Raw genomic sequence first — 25,774 nt, 5'->3', positions numbered from 1 at the left:
GAATTTAGGCGGTGGTTCTGCAAGCTGATTCGCGAGGCTCCGCTTAATACTGTATTTAAAAAATGAAAGACCCAGTTTGAAAAATCATGACGCTGCCAGAGAAATGTGGCTAAAGTGTACTGCTGCGCCCCACCTCGCTTGACCCCCCGTTTTGTGCACATAGCACTGTATGTTGTACGTTTACTGTACACCCGGCATCCTGTTAAATGCACGAGGGGCACTCGGCAAGGCGTTCAATGCCTGGTGTCCACCGACCGGGCTAATTACAGCCACCGCTGGCAGGTGGAGGTGGCGTCATGTTGCCAGACGGGGTGGCTCGCTGTATGTAGTCGATGCATGTGCATGTGGCAGCGTGTTGTAGGCATGATGTGCACGTGGCAGAAGTTTGGGTGGATGGCGTAGCCTGTAGTGAGCCTCCGACTGCTCCACTGCCCATCTTGGGGCAGGTTAATCTCCGCAGAAGAGTGGTCTGGACAAACCTCAGATGAAAGCCCGTGCTGCCGCGCTTCGCACTTCATGCCAGGGAGTTGTGGCCCAGGGGAGCCTCCATACCTCCCCCCAACACCCCGCCCTCGGACAGCTCCTTGGACCCGTGGAGCTTCCACCCCTCAGGAACTGTGTCCTGTGGGGGCCTCCGTCCCTCGCCAGTAACGGTCGCCTCCCTCGACGGTTGGCCAGGGCTCCGCGACCACGAGCTGCCAGGTGGGGACCGAGGTATTAGGGGGGGGGCGGATTGAGAGGGGGTCGAGATGGAGGAGCGAGGCGAAGAGGGGCCTGTAGCGGTCAACGGTTGTGCGGGGGGGAGGGGGAGGTGTGCCGGGTGTTTGTGGACCTGAAGCCGTGTATTAGGGTGAGGGAGAGGGGACTGAGTGCGGGCCCACGTGGTGGGGTGGGGTGCGGGGTGGTGGGGTGTAGGGTGAGGATGCTGAGTGCGGGGCGCGCGAGGTGGAGGGGTGTAGGGCGGGAGTGCTGGGTGTGGGGCCCACGTGGTGGTGTGTAGGGTGAGGGTGCTGAGTGCGGGGCGCACGGGTATTGAGGCGTAGGGTGGGGGTGCAGGGCGCACGGGGTATTGAGGTGTAGGGTGGGGGTGCTGGGTGCGTGGGGGTGGGGTGTAGGGCGGGGGTGCGTGGGGTGCAGGATGAGGGTGCTGAGTGCGGGGCGCACGGGGTATTGAGGTGTAGGGTGGGGGTGCTGAGTGCGGGGTGGTGGGGTGTAGGGCGGGGGTGCGTGGGGTGCAGGATGAGGGTGCTGAGTGCAGGGCGCACGGGGTATTGAGGTGTAGGGTGGGGGTGCTGGGTGCGTGGGGGTGGGGTGTAGGGCGGGGGTGTGTGGGGTGCAGGATGAGGGTGCTGAGTGCGGGGCGCACGGGGTATTGAAGTGTAGGGTGGGGGTGCTGAGTGCGGGGTGGTGGGGTGTAGGTCGGGAGTGCGGGGCATGTGGGGAGTGTAGGGCGGAGTGCGGGACGCGCGGGGAGGGGGTGTAGATCGGGAGTGCTGAGTGCGGGGCGCGCGGGGTAATGGGGAATAAGGGAGGCTGTTGCGTGCGGCCACGGTGAGTAGGGGATAAAGGGGGGAGGAATTGCTGAATACGAGATGAACCAGGTGCAGGGAAGGTACTGAGTGCCCTGTGATTAGAAGCGTTTGGGGGCTCTGGCCCTGAGCAGAAGGCACCCAGTAACTGGAGCCTGTTTTACTCGCTCTATACTGTCCTTATCCAGAGCCCTGAGATACTGTAGGTCTGTGCACCTCTCAGGGGTTTAGGTTCATTCCCTTAGATGGACTCTGAGCATTGCTTCAGCGGGGTTCTCTTAAATCCTGTCTCACTTGCATTGTTTACCCCCGCACACAGCTCAGTCTATGGGGTCCAATAAGCAAAGTCTCTAATGAGTACATTCGAACCTTCTGTGTAGACCATATTCTCATGTGGTTTTGTTATTATCAGGTGAACTGCAGATGGGCCCATTAGGGAGCTCTATCCTTCCCCCTTTCTTTATTTCGCGATGAAGAAGCAGTCGCTCGGTAGTGATTATTATAGCTATTAAGCTATTTGAATCTAAAATAAGTGGATTGTACCTTTGCATTTTCTAGCTGTGACCTGGATTCAGTATAATTTATTAGTCTGTTTCTTTGAAACAGGATGGCTCATGCTGTCCCTCTCCCCATACCTTGTCCAGTCCAGCTTGGTACTATCAAAAATGATTCATTGGAAGCTCAACTGCACGAATATGTTAAACAAGGAAACTATGTTAAAGTGAAAAAAATCCTGAAAAAAGGTAAGAGTTGAATTTAGACAAGTGTTTGCAAATATCATGCTCTCTTGTATTTTTGACAATGGATGATGCTTTCTTTGTGTTAGGAAATTAGGATGCCATATGAAAAGTTTACTCCATTTTTGTGATTGATGTACAGATTTGACTGTATAGCAAATGGCATTAGTTATTTATTGTAGCCACAAAACAGGTATGAACTGAAAAGTGGTAAGTGGAATAGAAAGTTATGTAGTTGAATACAGAATCAGTAAATAATTAAAATGCTGCGGCTGTAATTTTGAAGAATTGTGGAAGTCCCCTTTTAGGAGGAAACGTATACTCCTATCAATTTACAGCGTATTGGTTCAAACCGAAAAGCATTTCATGTCTCGTTTATTTCTCTGTAATTTTCGGCCGCCTGGTTATTCCCTATATGCGAATGCAGATATTTTGCAGATGTTCTAATACTTGACATCTCTTTATTTTTGCAATTATTAAAAAAAAAACATTGCTGCTATATTTTCTATCCAAAATGTGACGTTCCTAATACTGGATGTTTACAGTCGTACCGTATCCAAATAGTGTACAGCTCTTGAACTAGGAAGAGAGTTGCATAGGGGAAAAACGGAGTTTATTCACCCCAATACCAGTTTTAGTGGCTTCCGTGAACTTGAGAAACATAACTGTAGACATGTGTAGATCCGTCTTAACGGCAAAGCTAGAGAGGCTCGAAAAGCAAACAACCAAGTTGATAATATATGGTCTATTATTGCCAGTGAATTCGGAGTACGGGGTGGTAAGCAGACGGGCCAATGTTAAGAAAACAGTACCTAATGGGAGGAGAGACTAACAGGAATCTCTGGGGAACAGACGTCATTGCTTTAAGAGCGGATTGCTGTCTACATCGCTTCTGAAGCGCGTCAGCACCTTCGGCTCTTGCAATGCGTGCTTCTTGTGCGTAACTGTTCCGATGCGTCCTTCCTACGTAGGCCAGTTCCAGTTTGTTAGTCCCGCCTCCATGTACGAGCTATGGAAGAAATATCTGATTGGCTGAAGGGGTGTTCCTCTGTTAATTAGAAGAAGTGATTGGTGAAATTCGGGAAAACGTTTATTTGTAACAGAAGCTAAAGGGCATTTTAAAATTTTTTTCATATGTTAGGTGCCACAATGAGATATGCGCACAGTGTACTGTTTGTCAGTCTCGCTGTCTCTGTGATCATAGTGAGATTTGATGTATTAAATTACACACTGTAACCAGGAAATATAGGCGCTTTAGACGTTAGACTATAGCCGTGGGAGGTTGTTTTAACACAAAGTGATTGGTTTCGCTAACTACGACGATGAGTTAAAGTGTTCTTTCCTGAGTGTAAAGCGAGTAGGCAGTTGTCTGTTATTGATGATCTTTCTTCTCTCTGGGGAAGTAGGAGAGAAAGAACACAGACTGAGATTTTAATCTGTATAAAATAATTTTTTTTTGAAAGTTGGTGTTTAACTTTGTTTCTGATGTGGATATTTAGAGAAGGGATCGTAACTAAATTATTACTTCTGTAGTGTGGGAGGATGGGGGTGTTTTTCAGTGAGTTTTCTAATAGCATGAGAGATGAAAATGCAGTGTAAAAATACAACAGTTTTTATTTATCAGTTGCGTAAGAGTTCTTGAACCTCTAATTCCACCTTTTTATGCAGTGTCCCTCTCTTTTGTCCTCTCCCCGTTCTATTTTAAAGTTATAGGCGCATGGATTATATTAATTCTGCAAGTTCTCTCCGCTTTCCACTTTTTCTTCTTTTCTCCACGCTCTCCCCCGTTTCGAGTAGTCCCTCTACCCCTAATGCTCTGCCAGTTCGTTGGTATGCAACTTTCTCGGAGCCTCTCTGAGCCCTTAGTACAGGCCCTAATGTGGAAGTGGGGGCGGAGAAAAATGGGACCCACAGAACCCCTGGCAAGTAAGGAGACTGGGAGAGCTTGACTTGGGAAGGAGGGAGGAATGGGGGGAAGAGGAGAATAGGGGTGCACACAGTCTCTACAATGGTGGAGAGAATGGGGGCCTGGAATGGAGCGAGGGGATAAGTGGAGGTACACAGAACCCCTAGTCGTATGGAGATTGGAGGAACCTGGCATTGGGGGAATGGAGGGTACACAGAGTCCCTGCCATGGGGAGGTAGGAATGGGGGGAACTTGGTATGGGGGGAATAAGGGTACAGAGATTCTCTGGTAAGGTATGCGATTGGGGGAATTTCAGGGAGTCCCTAAAAAGAGTGGGATGGGAGGGGGAACATAGGGAGCTTGTGGGAGGGGATTGAGGGTGCTAGGAGCCTCTGGGGTGGGCAATAAACTCGACCTGTACAAACTACAAAGAGTGCTCCCCCCACTTATCTGAAGAATATGGACATCTGTTGACAAAAAGGCTGTTTGCAAAAGTACTATCAATTTTCTTTCGTGACCAGTTGTTTTAAAAAATGAGTAATTAAGAGGTTAATCAGGGTAGACGGGGATTGGCAACTAGGCAGGATGTCTTTTCAGGAGAAATGGCCGGCGCTTAGCTAGAGAAGTGCTATCGAAAGGGATTCTAGGAGGACGAGTTTTACAATGTTTTCTTCCAAGCGCGAAGCGAATAGGCGGGATTGCTTTAATGCAGCTGCTGTCTGTCGCTGATGCCCGTTGCTTCTTCCCGCTGGAGAAGCGGGAGGGAGACAGCATAGACTGAATGGTTTGTCTGTATTAACTGACTGAATGAAAAAGCTTTAAATATTACTTTAAAATTATACTTTGGGAAGTTTATAATAGCTGGTTTTGTTTCTAAATCTATATATACTTATTTTTTTTATGCGTTGTTGTGAGGGGTTTGTTCACCCACCCTTTTTTGTACGGTGTGGGATTTTGAAAGCCAGTTTAGAAGAAATTAGTGGGAATTGAGTGTCCAAATCACTTGGATGGCTTTGAAAATTCTCCCAAAGGCAGCTTTAAGCCTTTGCCTTTTTCCATTTTTCAGGAGAGAGACAGCCGTTAAATACCTGTTATACCTCTACAGATTAATTCTTACATAGTACTCTCTAGGGAGGCAAACGTATACAGTACTTGCCTCTGATGTCAGCTCTCTCTAGGTTTGATTTAAGAATATGTGGATAGGTTTGCTAACAGTTATTGACATTTATATTGCTATGAATGATGTGTGCTGCTGTTTCAAGGGGAAAAATAGTGGCGATATACTTGCAAAACTAAAGACTTGCTCTTGCTGTCTTCTGGATACACAGTGCACGACGCTGAGGAACTGTGCTGAGAGGAGCAATTGAACCAAATCCCGCTGCTCTGCCTTCGTAGAGTGTAGCGACGCCCTTTCTAATCTGCCGGGGGGCTGCTCCCCCTGGCTCCTCCCAGGCCCCGCTCCCACTCCACCCCTTCCCTTTCCCCAATGCCCCACTCCCGCCCCTCCTGAAGCTGATCCGTGGCAGGCAGTAGGCGCTGGGAGGGAGGGGGAGGCGCTGATTGGCGGGACCCGTCAGCGGGCAGGAGGCGCTGGGGGAGGGAGAGGAGTTGAAGGGGGGGGGCTGCTGCTGGGTGCTAATTACCCATTATTATTTTTTTTCGTGGATGCTCCAGTCTCGAAGCACCCAGAGTCGGCGCCTGCCACCGGTAACGTGAAACTTGAGGTCTTTAGGGGAATCGAACTCGAGAGAAACAGTTGCAGACCACGGTAGATAGAGCTCTGTCTGCGTCGGGCTCTGCCTGAAAGACATGTTCGCTGTAACGTCACGTGGTAGAGAAGAGCCTGTGAGAGGTATCGCAGTTTCAGGAAGTAAAAGCAAGAGGGTTTGATTGGTTGCTGGGAGCTCCACATGCTAATCAGGAGGTGTGTTTCTGTAAATAGCGACATAAAAATCTTGTAATATATAGTGTTCTAAAGCTGGCTGAATTGTGCTTTAATGAAATGGGCACCTGGTTTTAGATTTTTGTCCTTTAGTTCGCTGAGGGTGAAACCTGTTGTATGAAAACATTCACCGTGGGAAGAAAAGCTTGTGCACATTAGCCTGGGTGTGTAGCCGAGCAGCGTTTTGTTAAGACTATACTTTCAGGGATCATTTCTATAGTTTGTAACTAGAGAAGTGTAGCCGAAAGTGTCTGACCTTACTAACCACGAGGAGGAGTTAAAGTGTTCTCTTCTGAGCGCGAAGCGAGCAGACAGTGTTGCTTTAATGCAGCTGCTGTCTGTTATTGATGACCGTTCCTTCTTTCCTTTTGGGAAGCTGGGAGGGAGAGAACACAGACTGAGTGGTTAGTCCTTATAAAACGGGTTTAAAAATAGATTTTTTTAGAATTTTGTTATACGGAGTTTTTTATAGTTTTGGCTGATGATATGTTTAATGTTAAATCTTAATTTTATTCTTTTTTTTTGGTAGGGTTTGAAAGAGAAGTAAATGTAGTGTGAAAGGTTTCTTATTCAGTCGTTACTGAAACAATTCTAAGATTCCTTGATGCTGCTATATCTCTTTTGTTGTTGTTGTATTCTATTTCAGAGTTTAGATAGGGTCCTGAGTCTGAAAGTTCTCTTCTTTTTCCATTTTTTCCCTCTATTTCTCTCTTTTTCACTCCCCATTTTTCTGGAAGCCTCTTTTTTTTTTTTTACTTCTACTGCTCTGGCAGCTGGGTGGTACACAGTTTGCTCTTGGCCCCAAGCACGTCAGACAATCCACACAGGATATGAGAGTTGCTGTCTCTTGTCCGTGCAGTGGGTAGAGGGTGGAATGGGGAGAAAAGAGGCTCACACAGAGCCCCTGCCATTGGGGAGAATGGAGGACCCTGCTATGGGTGAATATCAAGCACACAGAACCCCTGCCATGGAGAAAGACTGGGGAACCCTGGAATGGGTGGAGGAGACAATGAAGGGCATGGGGGGAAGGGGTTTACATGAGGGATTTGCATATGTCAACATCTCCCTCGCCCCCTGGGTGTTTTCCTTCCCATCTTATTTCTTCTCTTTTCTGTTACTCTCTTTTTTTCTGTCTGAGGTAAATGAAAAATGCACACCCCTGAGAGGCGCAGCTGAGCTGACCTAAACCCTGGTATAAACTGTGTAGTTGGAAAAGCGGGAGGGGAGAGCACAGACTGAGTGGTTAGGCTTTGTATACTGAATAAAAGAAGGAGGTTTTTTAGTGTACATGAAATCTAGTTATGGGGAAGGTTAGATATAATAGCTTTATTTAGAAACTTGTATAGCTTAGGTGCAGATTGGTTTTCTTTTTGCTGGGGTGGGTTTTGAGTAAATCATTAGTCTGCTTGGTTTCTTTCATAATCTGAAGTGGATTGAGCATCTAAATACTTCTTCTCTGCCCCCACCCCTCCCCCATGTGAAGGGGAACAGCCTCAACCTTTTGTCTTATTCTGCTTTGTAGGAGAAATATACTCTATTTAAATAGTCATGATCCATTTAGGTTAATTCTTATGCTGAATGGTGGGTAGGAGGGGGTATAAATCATTTGAGACTCTTGCGCCACTCCCTGTGTGGCCTGTGTTTTAAAATGAGACTATCTAGTTTTTATGTAAATATATTTGGGTGGTTTCACTCATATTTATATTGCAATGAATTTCATGTGCTCTTGTCTCAGAGCAGACATGGGGAAAAAAGCCTGTGGCAATGGACTTTGCAAAATTATAGACTAGTGATTCTCAACCTGTGGCCCAATCAGCACACAGCTGCAGCCTATGTGGCATCCTCAGGGCCATAAAGGTAGTTTATATATTGTGTGGATGCGGCTCACATTACACAGAGAGAGTTGCCTATGCAGCCTACAATGGTAAATAGGGTCAGAACCAGAAGATATTTTCTTTCTAAGCGGGGATTGTGCAGGGAGGAACAACAGACCTAGTGCAGCTGTGTTGCCACTGTCTTCTAGCACTGAAATGGTTCAGAATGCCTAGGTTCAAGTGGCACCAGTTCTAAAAGTAAGGGTGCTTTAGTGCAGTGGTTCTCAAACAGGGGTATGCAATGGTCTTTCAGGGGGTACATCAACTCATCTAGATATTTGCCTAGTTTTACAATAGGCTACATAGAAAGCACTAGCACATTTGTAACAAATTAAAATTCATACATTGACTTGTTTATACTGTTCTCTAGTCTATACTATACACTGAAATGGAGTACAAATATAACTTAGAGAATTTTTTCACTTCAAGGTCCCAGAAACAAAGGCAAGGTTTTCATCTCGAGGCCAAAAGACCAAAACATCAAGACACTTGATCACAGCCTTGGATAGACCAAGAGACTACCAACACTTGACCAGAGCTCAAAGAGCCGAGATACTTATATTCCAATTGATTTATTTTTATAAATATTACATCTGATTTTGTAAGCAAGTAGTTTTTAAGTGAGGTAAAACTTGGGGGTATGCAAGAGAAATCAGACTCCTGAAAGGGGTACAGTTGTCTGTAAAGGTTGAGAGCCACTGATTTAGTGCAAGTACCACCGGTAACATGGAACCCTGCAAAAACTTTTAGTGCAGATGAATTTGAGAGCAATTCAGAGAGAAACAGCTGCAGAGCATGTTAGAAAGGGCTGACCTGTCCGCATTGTCTGTGCCTGACAAGCTGTCATATGGTTTAGAGGAGCCTGTGAGAGGTATAGCAGTTTCAGGAAGTAAAAGCAAGAGGGTTTGATTGGTTGCTGGGAGCTCCACATGCTAATCAGGAGGTGTGTTTCTGTAAATAGCGACATAAAAATCTTGATCTTGATAAAAATAAATCAATTGGAATATAGTGTTCTAAAGCTGGCTGAATTGTGCTTTAATGCAATAGGCACCTGGTTTTAGATTTTTGTCCTTTAGTTCGCTAAGGGTGAAACCTGTTGTATGAAAACATTCACCATGGGAAGAAAAGCTTGTGCACATTAGCCTGGGTGTGTAGCCGAGGCGGGATTTGTTAAGACTATACTTTCAGGGATCATTTCTATAGTTTGTAACTAGAGAAGTGTAGCCGAAAGTGTCTGACCTTGCTAACCATGAGGAGGAGTTAAAGTGTTCTCTTCTGAGCGCGAAGCGAGCAGACAGTGTTGCTTTAATGCAGCTGCTGTCTGTTATTGATGACCGTTCCTTCTTTCCTTTTTGGGAAGCTGGGAGGGAGAGAACACAGACTGAGTGGTTAGTCCTTATAAAATAAGTTTAAAAATAGTTTAATTTAGAAGTTTTTCTATTATATGGAGTTTTTTTTATAGTTTTAGCTGATGGTATGTTTAATGTTAAATCTTAATTTTATTCATTGTTTTTGGTAGGGTTTGAAAGAGAAGTAAATGTAGTGTGAAAGGTTTCTTATTCAGTCGTTACTGAAACAATTCTAAAATTCTTTTATGCTGCCATATTTATTTTTTGTTGTAATTTATTTCTGAATTTAGGTAGAGGCCTGATTCTGCAAGTTCTCTTCCTTTTCCATTTTTTTCTCTCAGGGTTGGAAGGGACCTTTGGAGGTCATCTAGTCCAACCCCCTGCTCAAAGCAGGACCAATCCCCAGACAGATCTTTGCCCCAGATCTCTAAATGGACCCCTCAAGGTTTGAACTCACAACCCTGGGTTTAGCACAGGGGTTCTCAAACTGGGGGTTGGGATCCCTCAGGGGGTCATGAGGTTATTAAATGGGGGATCATGAGCTGTCAGCCTCTACCCTAAGCCCCGCTTTGCCTCCAGCATTTATAATAGTGTTAAATACATTAAAAAGTGTTTTTAATTTATGGGGGAGGGAGGTCACACTCAGAGGCTTGCTATTTGACAGGGGTCAGCAGTACAAAGTTTGAGAACCACTGGTTTAGCAGGCCAATGCTCAAACCACTGAGCTATCCCTCCCCCCTAAAGTTTGAGAACTGCTGCTCTAGTGTAAGCACCTGTGGGACTAGAACCTGGGACCATCAAGGTTCTGGGCTACCAACACTTACACATTGCTATTTGGAGCTTCTCTCTCTCCCCCTCCCCCTTTTTTTTCCTTCTTCTTCCTGGAAGCCCCTATTTTCACTTCTACTGCTCTGGCAGTTGGGTGGTATGCAGCTTGCTCTTGGCCCCAAGCACATCAGGCAAGCCACACAGGATATGAGAATTGCTGTCTCTTGGCTTCCTACTTCCAGGCTCTTCTGCCATCTCTTGACTTCCTACTTCTAGGCTCTGTAATGGTAGGGAAGATCAGGTGTGCCTCTGCTGCCTTCCCCATCAGGAGAGAGCCAGAACAAATGCTTCATCTCATCCACCCTTCTCTGCCTTGCACTGCCTGCTACCACATAGTCCACTCTTCTGCCAGCATTAACTTCCTGGCACCCATGCTCCCATTTCAACACCTACCCCTGTCCAATAGGGCTAGATAATGTTTTCACTCCTCAGCTCACAGAGAGCCGAGAAGCGATCTCCCTCCTCTCTGTGCTGTGCACTCAATTTCCTCTTTCTCATAAAAACAGTGAGGTCTAATAGAAAGGGTATTAGATTAGGAGTGAGGAGGCCTGAGTTCCTTCTCAACTCAACCAGTGACTAGCTTTGTGCTCTCTTTGCCCCAATGTCCTGGCCTCTAAGCTGGGATAATACCCATTATTGTGAAGAATATTAAAATCTATTGATGGGGGGGGGGAGAGAAAGCTTGTGTAACACTTAGTTTGGTTTTCTTTTTGCTGGGGTGGGTTTTGAGTAAATCATTAGTTTGCTCGGTTTCTTTCATAATCTGAAGTGGATTGAGCATCTAAATCCTTCTTCTCTGCCTCCCCCCACCCCCCCCCATGTGAAGGGGAACAGCCTCAACCTTTTGTCTTATTCTGCTTTGTAGGAGAAAGATACTCTATTTAAATAGTTTGATTCATTTAGGTTAATTCTTATGCTGCATTGGAGGTGGGGTATAAATCATTTGAGACTCTTGCACCACTCCCTGTGTGGCCTGTGTTTTTCTTTGTTTTAAAATTAGACTATTTAGTTTTTATGTAAATAATATTTGGGTGGTTTCATTCATATTTATATTGCAATGAATTTCATGTGCTCCTGCCTCACAGCAGACATGGGAAAAAAAGGCTATGGCAATGGACTTTGCAAAACTATTCTAGTGGTTCTCAACCTGCGGCCCATGTGCCGCTTGAGGCCCAATCAGCATACCGCTGCGGCCCATGTAGCATCCTCACCTCAGGGCCATACAGGTAGTTTATATATTGTGTGGATGCGGCTCACATAACACAGAGAGAGTTGCCTATGCGGCCCACAATGGTCAGAACCAGAAGATATCTTCTTTCCAAGCGGGGATTGTGCAGGGAGGAACAACAGACTTAGTGCAGCTGTGTTGTTTCTGTCTACTAGCACTGAAATGGTTCAGAATGCCTAGGTTCAAGTGGCACCAGTTCTAAGAGTAAGGGTGATTTAGCGCAGTGGTTCTCAACCAGGGATATGCATAGCTCTGCAGGTATGCAATGGTCTTCCAGGAGGTACATCAACTCATCTAGATATTTGCCTAGTTTTACAATAGGGTACATAGAAAGCACTAGCGAAGTTGTAACAAATTAAAATTCATACAATGACTTGTTTATACTGAACGTAAGAACGGCCATACTAGGTCAGACGAAATGTCCCATCTAGCCCAGTATCCTGTTTTCTGACAGTGGCCATTACCAGGTGCCCCAGAGGGAATGAACAGAACAGGTAATCATTAAGTGATCCATCCCCCGTTGTCCATTCCCAGCTTCTGGCAAACAGAGGCTAGGGACACCATCCCTGCCCATCCTGGCTAATAGCCATTGATAGACTTATCCTCCATGAATTTATCTAGTTGTTTTTTGAACCCTGTTATAGTCTTGGCCTTCACAACATCCTCTGGCAAGGAGGTCCACAGGTTGGCTGTGCCTTGTGTGAAAAAATACTTCCTTTTGTTTATTTTAAACCTGCTGCCTATTAATTTCATTTGGTGACCCCTAGTTCTTGTGTTATGAGAAGGAGTAAATAACACTTCCTTATTTACTTTCTCCACAGCAGTCATGATTTTATAGACCTCTATCATATCCCTCCTTAGTCGTCTTTTTTCCAAGATGAAAAGTCCCTGTCTAATTAATCTCTCCTCATATGGCAGATGCTCCATACCCCTAATAATTTTTGTTGCCCTTTTCTGAACCTTTTCCAATTCCAATATATCTTTTTTGAGATGGGGTGACCACATCTGCACGTAGTATTCAAGATGTGGGAGTACCATGGATTTATATAGAGGCAATATGATATTTTCTGTCTTAATCCCTTTCGTAATGATTCCCAAGATTCTGTTTGCTTTTTTGACTGCCGCTGCACATTGAGTGGATGTTTTCAGAGAACTATACACAATGACTCCAAGATCTCTGTTTTGAGTGGTAACAGCTAATTTAGACCCCGTCATTTTATACGTACAGTTGGGATTATGTTTTCAAATATGCATTACTTTACATTTATCAACACTGAATTTCACCTGCCATTTTGTTGCCCAGTCACCCTGTTTTTGTAGCTCTTCATAGTCTGCCTGGGACTTAACTATCCTGAGTAGTTTTGTATCATCTGCAAATTTTGCCACCTCACTGTTTACCCCTTTTTCCAGATGATTTGTGAATACGTTGAATAGGACTGGACCCAGTACAGACCCCTGGGGAACACCACTATTTACCTTTCTCCATTCTGAAAACTGACTATTTATTCCTTCCCTTTGTTTCCTGTCTTTTAACCAGTTACCAATCCGTGAGAGGACCTTCCCTCTTATCCTATGACTGCTTGCTTTGCTTAATAGCCTTTGGTGAGGGACCTTCTCAAAGGCTTTCTGAAAATCGAAATACACTATATTCACTGGATCCTCCTTGTCCACATGCTTGTTGACCCCCTCAAGGAATTCTAGTAGATTGGTGAGGCATGATTTCCCTTTACAAAAACCATGTTGACTATTCCCCTAACAAATTATGTTCATCTATGTGTCTGATGGTTTTGTGCTTAGTTTCAACCAGTTTTCCCCGTACTGAAGTCAGGCTTACTGGCCTGTAATTGCCGGGGTCACCTCTGGAGCCCTTTTTAAAAATTGGTGTCACCTTAGCTATCCTCCAGTCATTTGGTACAGAAGCTGATTTAAATGGTAGGTTATGGACTACATTTAGTAGTCCTGCAATTTCTCATTTGAGTTCCTTCAGAACTCTTGGGTGAATACTATTGTCCTTGAATGCTCCTTTAGCATCTCGATGGTCTGGTGGCCCTACTGGTTGTTTAGCAGGCTTCCTGCTTCTGATGTACTTAAAAATTTTTTGCTATTACTTTTTGAGTCTTTGGCTAGCTGTTCTTCAAATTCTTTTTTGGCCTTCCTAATTATATTTTTACACTTAATTTGCCAGAGTTTATGCTCCTTTCTGTTTTCCTCACTGGGATTTAACTTCCATTTTTTGAAGGATGCCTTTTTGCCTCTCACTGCTTCTTTTACTTTGTTGTTTAGCCACGGTGGCTCTTTTTTGGTTCTCTTACTATGTTTTTTAATTTGGGGTATACATTTAAGTTGAGCCTGTATTATGGGGTCTTTAAAAAGTTTCCATGCAGCTTGCAGGGATTTTATTTTTGGTGCTGTACCTTTTAATTTCTGTTTAACTAACTAACCTCCTCATTTTTGTGAAGTTACCCTTTCTGAAATTAAATGCTACAATGTTGGGCCGCTGTGGTGTTTTCCCTGCTACAGGGATGTTAAATTTAATTATATTATGGTCACTATTACTAAGCGGTCCAGCTATATTCACCTCTTGGACCTGATCCTGTGTTCCATTTGAGATTAAATCAAGAATTGCCTCTCCCCTTGTGGGTTCCAGGACTAGCTGTTCCAAGAAGCAGTCATTAAGGTATCAAGAAACTTTATCTCTGCATTCTGTCCTGAGGTAATATGTATCCAGTCAATATGGGGATAGTTGAAATTCCCCATTATTATTGAGTTTTTAATTTTAATAGCCTCTCTAATCTCCCTGAGCATTTCACAGTTATTACATTCTGGTCAGGTGGTAGGTAATATATCCCTACTGCTATATTCTTATTATTCGTGCTGAGTTGTGACACTTTTGTACTATGTTTGATTTTGTAAGCAAGTAGTTTTTAAGTGAGGTGAAACTTGGGGGTATGCAAGAGAAATCAGACTTCTGAAAGGGGTACAGTCGTCTGTAAAGGTTGAGAGCCACTGATTTAGTGCAGTACCACCGGTAACATGCAGGGCTGGATTAACTTTTTGTGAGCCCGGTGCCAAACATTTTTGTGGGCCCCCATGGGGCAAGGTGCAGGGGGGCGGGATGGTCAGTCTCCAGAGTGAAGGGCGGGCTGGGGGCAATGAGGCACAGCTTGTGGGAGCAGCTCCACTCTGGGCAGCCCAGCAGGAGGGCACAGTTTACAAACCTGCAGCTGCCAAACACACACTGGCCTGCCCAGCCCTGTGCTGCCAGCTTGCCCCATCCCCTTGAGGGTGGGCCCGCACCACACCACCCTCCTGCCCTGTTCCCCACCCTTATACCCAGTGTCCCCTCACCCAGAGACCTCCACCACAGATCTCTATGCCTAGCCCCCACCCATCCCAGATATCTCCCCCACTAGCCTCCCACAACTGCACAGCACCCTGCACACCACACCGCTCGCCCAGCACCCCCCCCGCCCCTAGACCTCCCCACTGCCCATCACCTTCCTCACAGTCCCACCATCACAGGTGGGGGTAAGAGCGTTTTCCGTGGGGCAATCTGGGTGCGGGCGGCTCAGTGGGAGATCTGGATACACAGAAGCTCATCGGGGAGTTCCAGGTGCAGGGGCAACGGGACTCTGCAGGGGATCCAGGTGAAGGTGTTTGGGGCTCAGCAGGGGGGTTTGGGTGGGGGTGTAGGTGGTTGGGGCTCAGTGGGGAGGGTGTCGGGGGGGCTCATTGGGGTGGTACAGATGCAGGGGAGGTGGGGCTTATCAGGGTGAGGGTTCGATGGGCCTGCTTAACAGGGGAGCCCCAGCTTCTGCCAAGGGGATCCCGCATGCTGGGCTCCAGCTTCCCCCCTGCCCCCACATCCCCCATTCCCTTCTCTTCCCCATCCCATGCCCCTTCCCCACTGCTCCATCCCCTCCTCATCCCACCCCCTTCTTTCCCCCCTGCCCCTGCTTCCTCGTCCCATGCCCCTTCCCCACTGCCCCATCTCCTCCCCACTGCCTCTTTCCCCTACCCCTGCTTTCCCTATCCCCTTCTGTTCCTCATCCCATGCCCCTTCCCCACTGCTCCATCTCCTACCCAGGCTTGGGGGACATGGGGGAACTGCCCCCCCCAGCACGAGCTGGCAGAGTGGAGCGGGTTGGGGCCGGGTCGCTCCATTTCCTGCCACCTGGTGATTGCAGGGCAGGCCCGACCCAGCACTCATGGAGCGGTGGAAAGTGGAGTGACTTGGCCCCAGCCTGCTCCGCTCTGCTCCCCTGGCTCTCAGAGTTTGGGTGAGGGGAACCGCCCCCCAGCACTCACCGACGGTGCGTCTGGGAGCCGGCGGAGCGGAGCGGAGCAGAGCAGGTTGGGGCCAGGTCGCTCCACTTCCCGCCGCCCCGTGAGTGAAGGGCGGGCTGGATCCCTGCTGCAGTCCCCAAGGAGGAGTAGCTCAGGGGAGGGTGTTTGGGGGAGGAGGGGCAGAGTGGGGCGGGGGCAGCTTTCCTGGCCCGCTCAGCCGGCTGGGGGATCGGGCTGGCCAGGCCAGGGCCCCTTCTGACTCTGGGCCGGGCGCCCCGGTAAACCCGGTACTGGTAACATGGAACCCTGCAACAGCTTTTAGTGCAGATGAATTTGAGAGCAATTCAGAGAGAAACAGCTGCAGAGCATGTTAGAAAGGGCTGACCTGTCCGCATTGTCTGTGCCTGACAAGCTGTCACGTGGTAGAGAAGAGCCTGTGAGAGGTATCGCAGTTTCAGGAAGTAAAAGCAAGGGGGTTTGATTGGTTGCTGGGAGCTCCACATGCTAATCAGGAGGTGTGTTTCTGTAAATAGCGACATAAAAATCTTGTAATATATAGTGTTCTAAAACTGGCTGAATTGTGCTTTAATGAAATGGGCACCTGGTTTTAGATTTTTGTCCTTCAGTTCGCTGAGGGTGAAACCTGTTGTATGAAAACATTCACCATGGGAAGAAAGCTTGTGCACATTAGCCTGGGTGTGTAGCCGAGCAGTGTTTTGTTAAGACTATACTTTCAGGGATCATTTCTATAGTTTGTAACTAGAGAAGTGTAGCCGAAAGTGTCTGACCTTGCTAACCACGAGGAGGAGTTAAAGTGTTCTCTTCTGAGCGCGAAGCGAGCAGACAGTGTTGCTTTAATGCAGCTGCTGTCTGTTATTGATGACCGTTCCTTCTTTCCTTTTGGGAAGCTGGGAGGGAGAGAACACAGACTGAGTGGTTAGTTCTTTTATGTTGTTTTAAAAAAAGAAAAAAGGTTTTATTTTTTTCTTGTATTTCCATATACATTTTGGCTTTTCTTTTAAGATTATATTTTTAGTGGTAGGTAATCTACCTGTATTGAAATCTAGTAAAGCAGAAAATTCTGTTAATGGTTGTTTGCTTGTTAAGATGTATTTATATAAGTGTAATAGAAATTTTATTTATTGTATTTTTAATTAAAATGATGAAAACAGTGTTATTTGCAATGTCATAGCTGTGTTAATCCCAGGATGTGAGAGATAAGGTGGGTGATGTAGGGATGAAAACATTATCTCTTATTGGACAAACTTCAGTTAGTGAAAGAGACAAGCTTACACAAAGCTCTTCTTCGTCTGAGAAAAGTGCTAAGACTGTAACAGCTAAATATAAGGTGGGACAGTTGTTTAGCAAGGAGTTAACACTCGTTGTAAGAGACCATTCAAGGTGAAGTGGTCAACTAACACCTCTGCAATCATATGACAAAGGTTGGTTAGTGGGTTATAGATCGTTCTCCCACTACAAGAAAGGGACCACGAGACATTCTCCGTTGGATCATATGAACTGGAACCATAAACATGAACATTAAATCTCAACAAATGAGGGTCAATCCATCCTCATCATCATATCCACTCATTATACTCCACACCTGAACATAGCCACTCTATGAACTTCGTACCCTCATATCTCAATGCCTGTACTTTGACCCATCAACCTTTTACCCCCAATCGGGGTTATTGCAGATTATGTATTCCTTATGCCACCTGATTTTAAACCAAACTTTGCACCCTCGATAATCTGTACGTTATTCCCTGATAACCAGAAACTTCTATGCTCAAACTCTGTTCACTTTTTTTTTAACATCATCTTAATAAAATTGTTATAATGAGCCATAAATCCAGTGTCTCTATTGAGTCTCTAACAAAGTTATGAATTTAAGCTCCCAGGCTTGTCTTCTGCAGGTAGTGTGTCATTTTTCTTTCACCACAAGAACTGAGAGGTCAGATATTGAGTGGTCATTTTTTGCAAAGTGGTTTGCTACTGGTGGTATGGTGGTTTTGTCTTTTATAATTTTTCTGTGTGAGTTAATTCAAGAGCATAGTGATTGTCTCATTTCACCCACATAGTTGTTACTGAGGAATTTAGTACTTTGGATGAGGTACTGGAGTGCAGGAATAGGGGAGCTCAAGGGGGCATGGCCCTGCCTCTGCCCCTCCTCATCCTCCTGAGGGCCTCCCCCTCCCCCCCCGTCCAGGTGGGGAGCCCGGGGAGCTGTGGGGTGCTGCGGACCCTCCACCTGCCTGGAGTGGAGGGTTGAGAGCAGTTCCCAGCCCATGTCCTTGCCCTGCACCCCCCCCCTCCCAGGGCAGGAGGGTCCGCGGCTCCCCACAGCTGACCGTGTGCCATGCACAGCTCTTACCTGGATCCGGCTCTGACTGGGGGCTGCAGCCCGGCCATGGGAAAAGCCATCTGGGCAGTTGTGGGGAGTCACGCCATGGACCCTCCACCTGCCCTGGGTGGATGGGGGGGCCCGTGGGTCAGGGACACGGGTCGGGGTCTGCTTTCAACCCCCTCACACACACACCCCTGGGCAGGTGGAGGGTCCTCAGGCAGCTCTCGGCCTGTTCCAGCTTCCAGCTTGGCTTGGGGCAGGGCCTCCGGTGGAAGAGGAAAACGTTTTTTGTTTTGTTTTTGTTGTGTTCATGTTAGACTGATATAGGTTAACTATTTCTGTATTACTTACACTTATATATAGGGGCCCTACCAAATTCATAGCCATGAAGGACGCGTCACCGCCCATGAAATCTGGTCTCCCCCTGTGAAATCTAGTCTTTTGTGTGCTTTTACCCTATACTATACAGATTTCACAAGGGAGACCAGCGTTTCTCAAACTGAGGGCCCTGACCCAAAAGGGAGTTGCAGGGGGGTCACAAGGCTATTTTAGAGGGTTGCGGTACTGCCACCCTTACTTCTGTGCTGCCTTCAGAGCTGGGCAGCTGGAAAGTGGCGGCTGTTGGCCCAGCTCTGAAGGCAGCACCCCACCAGCAGCAGTATAGAAATAAGGGTAGCAGTACTGCAACCCCCCCCCCCATAACCTTGTGACTCCCCCACAACTCCTTTTTGCGTCAGGATCCCTACAATTACAGCATCGTCAAATTTCAGATTTAAATAGCTGAAATCATAACATTTACGATTTTTAAAATCCTCTGACCCTGAAATTGACCAAAATGGACCGTGAATTTGGTAGGGCCCTATTTCTATAACATTTAATTGAAAAAGTTAAAGATTGATAATGGGGGGGTGTTTGAAATTGTATAGTCATGAGGCATGACTACTTATTTATTTATACTTTTCAGGTATTTGTGTTGACACAATTAACTCCTTGGGCCAGACTGCTCTGTTTACTGCTGCATTGCTAGGTCTTGGTAAACTAGTAAGTGTGCTCTTGGATTATGGATCAGACCCAAATCAGTTAAGTATAAAGTCAGAATTACATCCTTAATAAACTGAAACAAACTTAAGTTTGTTATAGCATCAACTTTATTGTAATGCACAAGATTTTCCTTAATAATTGTCAATGAGCAGATGAAAGAGAGACATAGCCTTCATCCAAACTATAATTGTTACAGAGCTGATAGTTGGGGAAAGAAAAAGCCCAGGGCCCTGACTTTTAAAAAGTATTTAGGCTTTGCTCTGCTCAGTGATGCATGGCCTCAAGCCTGTTCTATACTTAAAAGTTAGGTCAACATAGATATGATGCTCAGAGATGTGAAAAATAGTGCCATAGCTATACTGATCTAACATGCGGTGTAGATGTGGCTAGGTTGACAGAAGAATTCTTCTGTCAACCAAGCTACTGCCTGTCAGAGAGGTGGATTAACTACAGCAACAGAAAAACACCTTCCATCCTTGTAGGAAGCATCTACGCTATGGCACTGCAGCAGTGCAGACATGGTCAAAGTGATTTAGATCTTGCAATGCTGAGCAGAGCAAAGCCTAGATACATATATCAGAGGGGTAGCCGTGTTAGTCTGGATCTGTAAACAGCAACAAAAAGTCCTGTGGCACCTTATAGACTAACAGATGTATTTGAGCATAAGCTTTCGTGGGTGAATACCCACTTCGTCAGATGTCTGACGAAGTGGGTATTCACCCACGAAAGCTTATGCTCCAATACATGTTAGTCTATAACAGGGGTCGGGTTCTTTTGTGAGGCCCGCCAAGCTCCCCGTGCCCCCCCGCCCGCGCGCCCCCCGTCCCTCTGCCTACCCCGTGGCGCTGTGAGCCCCGCGCCGCTCCCTGAAGCGGCTGGAACTATGGCCCTGCAGCCCCGGGCAGGGCGGGGGGGGGGGAGTAGAGGACTCCGTGCTCTCGCTTCCAGGCACTGCCCCCCGCAGCTCCCATTGGCCGGGAACGGGGAACCGTGGTCAATGGGAGCTTTGGGGGAGGTACCTGGAGGAGCAGCAAGAGCAGCACATGGTGCCGTTTCCCCCCGCCCCCGGGACTCCGGCTGCTTCCTGGAGCGGAGTGGGGCCAGGGGCCAGGGCAGGTAGGCAGGGAGCCTGCCCTGGCCACGGTGCGCGGCGCTGCCACACCGGAGCCACTCTAGATAAGCGGCGCCGGGCCAGAGCCCGCACCCCTCCTGCACCCCAACCCCCTGTCCGGAGCCCCCTGCCACATCCCACACAGCCCTCCTGGACCCCAACCCCCTGCTGCACTCCTCAACCCTCCTGCACCCCACACCCCAACTCCCTGCCCTGAGCCCCCGCCGCACCCTGCACATCTCCTGCACTCCCTGCCCTGAGCCCCCAGCCGCACCCTGCACCCCCACCCTCTGCTGCACCCCTCACCCCTCCTGCACCCCACACCCCAACTCCCTGCCCTGAGCCCCCTGCCGTACCCTGCACACCTCCTGCACCTCAACTCCCTGCCCTGAGCCCCCTGCCGTTCCCTGCACCCCTCCTGCATCCCCTGGGGGCAGGGAGGGGGCAGAGTTGGGGTGAGGACTTCAGGGAAGGGGTTGGAATGGGGGCAGGGAAGAGGCCGGGCAGGGGCGGGGCCTCATGGAAGGGGTGGAGTGGGGGCGGGGCCAGGGCCAGCAAGGGGTGGGTGTCAGTGATGTGGCCCTTGGGCCAATGCACTAGTCCTCATGCGGCCCTCATGGTCATTTGAGTTTGAGACCCCTGGTCTATAAGGTGCCACAGGACTCTTTGTTGCTAGATACATATACAAATTTGGGCCCTGGTGCCTTCCAGCTTAGACAAATAAAGTGTTTTAGAAAACAGGCAAAGAGCCCCACCTACGAAACTCTTTGGGGAAGGTTGTGAATTCTGAGCTTGAATATGTTAACATTAAGGGCATGTCTACACTACAGACTCTGCAGTGGCACAGCTGCAGGTATGCCATTATAGTCCCATAGTGCAGATGCTTCCTACATCTACAGAAGTTTTTTTTCTGTCAATGTAGGTAATCCACCTCCCTGAGCAGGGTTAGGTATGCTGAACTTCAGAACTCCGGGGTGACATAGCTAGTTCAGTCTGTATTTTAAGTGTAGTCCAGGGCTCTGTGTTTCCATCTAGGTGTTAATGTGAATGCATGATTGAAGTGAATGGCAGAAGGGAATACTGTTCACAACTTTTTCTAATGCAATTGTTTGTCCCTCCGGAGACAGTTTTTTTACTAGGCTGGATCAACAGCATAGCAGTGCACTGGTTGTAGTGAGATTATTTTTTGCAAGGAAAGTCACTACATTAGTCCAAGCAATAACCACACTTTACAGTGCTCTGTCTCCAGCCAAACAATAGGGCAAGCAAAGGTGTGAACTCCACTTCTTTCTCTCATTCACTTGAGTCAGGAATTAATCTTTAAAATCTAATTGGAAGTTTTTAAACACTAAAATTATTAATCATAGCTTCAGAAGCACCTCCCCAGTGAGAGTGAAAAGGTAAAGCTTGGTTTTTGCAGAAGACAGGCAAAGTGCAGAAAAGCGTATTGAGAGAGAGTTTTTCATGCCTGCAGTTTTCTAGTCCCTCTGGTGACAATAAAAGGCCATACAGTCCTCACTCCATACATGGAATCCCATTTGGCAAGATCAGGGTAGATTCTTTTGCTCTTGCATATAATGCAATTGTAAGTATTCTCTTTTTCAAGAGGTATCTGTAGTTTACCATAGTGAAGGTAGTTTGAAATGTTTCTGTTCTAATATTCCTCAGCCGCTGTTATGATGGGAGCACCCCAGTACATGCTGCAGCATTCTCAGGAAATCAGTGGATTCTCAGTAAATTGTTGGATGCAGGAGGTGATCTGCGAGTACATGATAAAAATGGAAGAAATCCACAGTGCTGGGCTATGTCAGCTGGAAAGGAAAGTAGTGTTCAGGTACACATATATGTGAACTTCACAACTTTATCTTGGAAATATGGTCTGGGAACAAAAACTCCATACCCAGGAAACAGATGTTTTTTAAGATAATGTTAAGTGATTTGCCTTATGTGACTTTCTGGCTCAGATTATATTCTGAGGTCCTGATCATATAAACTCAAAATTATTTCAGTGGAACTCTACCTGGGGGCAGAGGTCTGCCTCTACTTACAAGCTTGCAGGATCAGAGTCATAATGTGTAAATGTGCAGTGATGAGAACTACAGCGATAGGTCCTGATCCTGCAATCCCCTCATACTCGTGAGTAGTTCCGTTGGAGCTGTTTGCAGGACCAAGGCCTAGAACTATAAACATTCTGGTATAAATATTGCTTACTTAATGCTGAAGCAAAATGTTACAAGAAAGCTGTTGTTTTAAAATTATCCCATGTCTTGGTACGAGATAATTTGATGACTTTCAGTATGCATATTTTACTGAGAGACCTAGTCAGAATAATTCAAGATAGATTATTCCTTTATTATTAATTGTGCTGGAATTCAGTAGTTTTATCATTTTCACCTTCAGAATTGTCAGTTATTGACATTGCCTCTGTCACCTGGAGGGCTTGAGGTTTGGTTTTATTTACGTATTCACACCATTAATTTTTCTTTAAATTTACATGTTCACAATGGATACAGCTTCTTTTTGAATGTGCTGAATTTTGGTTGATATCTGCCTTACAATTTTAGACCATTTATGGACAGTAAAGACTCTCTCTAATAAAAAAAATTAATATCTCAAATATTTGTGCTGGTGCCAAATATTGCCACCAAGAAGTAAGTGACAATTTTTCTTCATGATCCTGCTCTATTAATTTAAAATAGGAACATTTATAATCTAGTAGTTCTTGAATACTTAATGTTTTTCAGATGTTAGAATTTATACGGCGTTGTGCATCACACATGCAGGCTGCAATTCAGAATTTCCCCTCTGATTTACTTAGGAAGGTTGGTTCATCAAAAGTACTGGTCTGCAACCCATCTAGATTTAGTGGCATTACTCAAGGGTAAGAACTTAACTTCTTAGTGATTCAGGGACGTTTCATCCCATACTTAACTATCCTGAAACTTATCATGTGTTTTACTTTTTGTTGTCTGTCTCTTTCTTCTTGACAATATCTATTTTAAAACCAAAGCTGCTTGTTTAGACATTCTAGTGTATTTGGATGGGTCACCTTTATATGTGGTCATTAGTACTAAATTTTTCTTGCTATGGTAGAGCCAAACAGTAGGTGGTAACTTACAAATTCTTCTTTATTTAAAAGGAAATGTTTCACTGAATAAACCAGATACAATTCTGTATTGTATTAATGTTAAGATATCTGGTACTGTGTACCGTAAAATAAATCTAATCTCTTTATCTGTAAGTCACTGCCAGTCTTTAGAGGATGTGTCGCTAACTGTTTTACGCTTTTTATTGATAAGTTTGATGTGTCTAGTGGGAAATATCTTTCTGTTAAGAAAAATACTTTAGTGAAAGGATTTGAAGTGAATTCAAGATGTCTGCATATTTGCATTGCTATGCACTAAGTGACTTTAAACAAAATCATATGCAAGATAATAGTTGCACATTAAAATCAAGTTGGTAAAATATGCCTACTTTTTTTTTTTAAATAACCATGCTTCATGTTTCAGCAGGCTATGGGGTTACCATTGCTGTGCTTGTGAGACTTCTTTTCAGCTCTAGTGGGGGTTAAGGTGGTGTCAGCCAAGAAAGTGAGAGTAGTAGCAGCCTCACTATTTCTGACCCAGGCCAAATATCAAGTGAAGTATTTGAAAGGCAGCTGCTGCAGGACTTGTGTATTCTTTCTTTCTTTCTTATCTCCTTTGGGAGATGGAATGTAACCTTTTTCAAAATCTTGGCCTTCACTATTAATCTACATGTAGCTATGCTTGTATGTTTTGACATTAGAAATGCCGACAGTCCTCTGACTAGACTTCTAAAAGGTGGAGCAAATTCATCAAGAAACATCTACAGTTTTGGCTTTGGGAAGGTAAGACACTAGAGACAGTGGGCTCCAAACTGTGTAAGTTCTTTTTGTTTGTTGAAAATGGAATCACATTGTTTTTATTTAAATCCAAAGATGGTCCCATATGTGTTGTTTTCAGACACTGTTAGATATTTCTTACCACTCACTAAATGGTGGGAAATAAATGGGGAGTGACCTAAATGACTATGGAAATCCTGGCCTATAGTCATTAGTGAGTCCTGACTGAGGGATTTATTTTGAAACAAAAGATACTTCAAGAAGTAGGTGGAAGGATCCCACTTGGGTGACTCTGAGGTGGCTGCTTCTGCTGTATTCAGTTAAGATTCAGTAGAAAGGTCCTTTTTCATATAGCCTTTAGTCACTGAAAGCCTTTTAGAGTGATCTCAATTTTTATGGTTTTTGGCTAATGTTTACTTGTGGTCAGTTGTCGTTTGCATGTAAATGTAGCACTAAGGCAACATTTTTCAGCTTCACAACATTTTTGTCAAACACTACCTGATTCTTACAACACCCTAAGATCACATAGCTGGTCTGCAGTAGAGCTGGGCATAGAACCCAGGAATTGTTGAATATTTCTCCTTGTTATACAGTATATGGTTTTGTCTCAGTTTTATCTAACAGGCAGTAGGCAGCTAGGGTACCTGGCATCTCTCCCTATCATTTGGGATAAAGAAGTAGTTCAGGCAGATGATGAGCCAACATTCTCTTTCCACACTGGACCATACATGAGCATGACAAAGTGAGTGGACTCTTCAGCAGTTTTCAGGTGTTTTTTAATATGCATCATCATCAGCAAACTACTGGACCAGATGGCTTGTCTGGATTTTTTCCTTGTGTTTATAGGGTATGTCTACACAGCCGACGGTAAGAGAGAGCTCTCCCAGTGCTGTAAAAAAACCCACCTCAGCGTGGGGAATAGCTACCAGAGCTGGGAGCACAGCTCCCAGCGCTGTAGCACTAATGTTTTCACCCCTCAGCTCATAGATCTACACTGCCACTTTACAGCGCTGAAACTTGCATCGCTCAGGTTTTTTTTTTCCACACCCCTGAGCGAGGAAAGTTTTAGTGCTGTAAGCGGCAGTGTAGACAAGCCGTAAGTCTGGGCTCTGACTCAGGTTTGAGCCCAAGCTCCCCTTCTTTCCACACACAAATAGAGTCTGCTTGTCAGTAAGCACTCAGGACCCACGTCCTACGACCTGCTAAGGGTGTGGGTCAGAGCCTGAAGTCTTGCTGTAACTTAGGTCCAAGCCATGTCATTTTGACACAGGTCAAACCACAGACCTGAGTCAGAAGGTCTGCATAGTGCAGTATGGACATGTTAGCATGACTTGTGAGACCTGGATCCAGCAATTGTAAACACAGGTTTAAAATGCAGCTTGGACACTCAAGCGCATGTTTGGAAACACCAGGTTCGTAAGCCTGAGTCCCACAGACTGGGGTGTACAATTCAGTGTAGACATACCCATAAACGCCCAGTAATCATAGAAGTTGGAGATGGAAAAGTCCTAAGTTCACCCAGTCCATCTCCCTACCAGTGGAGGTTTGTCCTCTGTTATACATTGACTAATGTGTTGTCTTGCCTCCTTTTAATATTCATTGACCATTATCATGGCCCCATCCCCATTCATGGTTAAACCGCCTACACATATTTAGGTCTATTAATGTTTTAATAATAATAAATGTTCTGGCTAATATTGGCCTCTGGGTGGGGCTCATAGACTGTATTTAGG

At 45.9% G+C, this 25,774-nt stretch overlaps 1 protein-coding gene, 4 non-coding genes and 1 pseudogene across 5 annotated transcripts in view; all 6 read left to right on the top strand.

Moving 5' to 3' along the window:
* Positions 1–2,136: 2,136 nt before the first annotated feature.
* The window catches only part of TEX14 (testis expressed 14, intercellular bridge forming factor), a 64,805-nt gene continuing 41,167 nt past the window's right edge, over positions 2,137–25,774 (top strand). Inside the window, exons 1-6 of the mRNA XM_065418506.1 lie at positions 2,137–2,272; positions 18,992–19,106; positions 21,848–22,013; positions 22,924–23,060; positions 23,966–24,047; positions 24,635–24,783. Of these exons, the coding sequence (XP_065274578.1) occupies positions 2,137–2,272; positions 18,992–19,106; positions 21,848–22,013; positions 22,924–23,060; positions 23,966–24,047; positions 24,635–24,783 (785 nt within the window). The remainder of the gene's footprint in view (positions 2,273–18,991; positions 19,107–21,847; positions 22,014–22,923; positions 23,061–23,965; positions 24,048–24,634; positions 24,784–25,774) is intronic.
* LOC135891086 (small nucleolar RNA U3) lies at positions 3,584–3,694 on the top strand (annotated as a pseudogene).
* Positions 4,742–4,958, top strand: LOC135891102 (small nucleolar RNA U3). The gene has a single exon (XR_010562249.1). It is a non-coding gene; the product is annotated as a small nucleolar RNA U3 (small nucleolar RNA).
* LOC135891097 (small nucleolar RNA U3) lies at positions 6,304–6,520 on the top strand. Its single transcript, XR_010562244.1, has one exon. It is a non-coding gene; the product is annotated as a small nucleolar RNA U3 (small nucleolar RNA).
* Positions 9,161–9,378, top strand: LOC135891101 (small nucleolar RNA U3). The gene has a single exon (XR_010562248.1). It is a non-coding gene; the product is annotated as a small nucleolar RNA U3 (small nucleolar RNA).
* On the top strand, positions 16,402–16,618 carry LOC135891100 (small nucleolar RNA U3). Its single transcript, XR_010562247.1, has one exon. It is a non-coding gene; the product is annotated as a small nucleolar RNA U3 (small nucleolar RNA).

The sequence above is a fragment of the Emys orbicularis genome, chromosome 17 (assembly GCF_028017835.1).
Source record: "Emys orbicularis isolate rEmyOrb1 chromosome 17, rEmyOrb1.hap1, whole genome shotgun sequence".
Taxonomy (NCBI): Eukaryota; Metazoa; Chordata; order Testudines; family Emydidae; genus Emys; species Emys orbicularis.
This window is presented reverse-complemented; position numbering and strand designations above follow the sequence as displayed.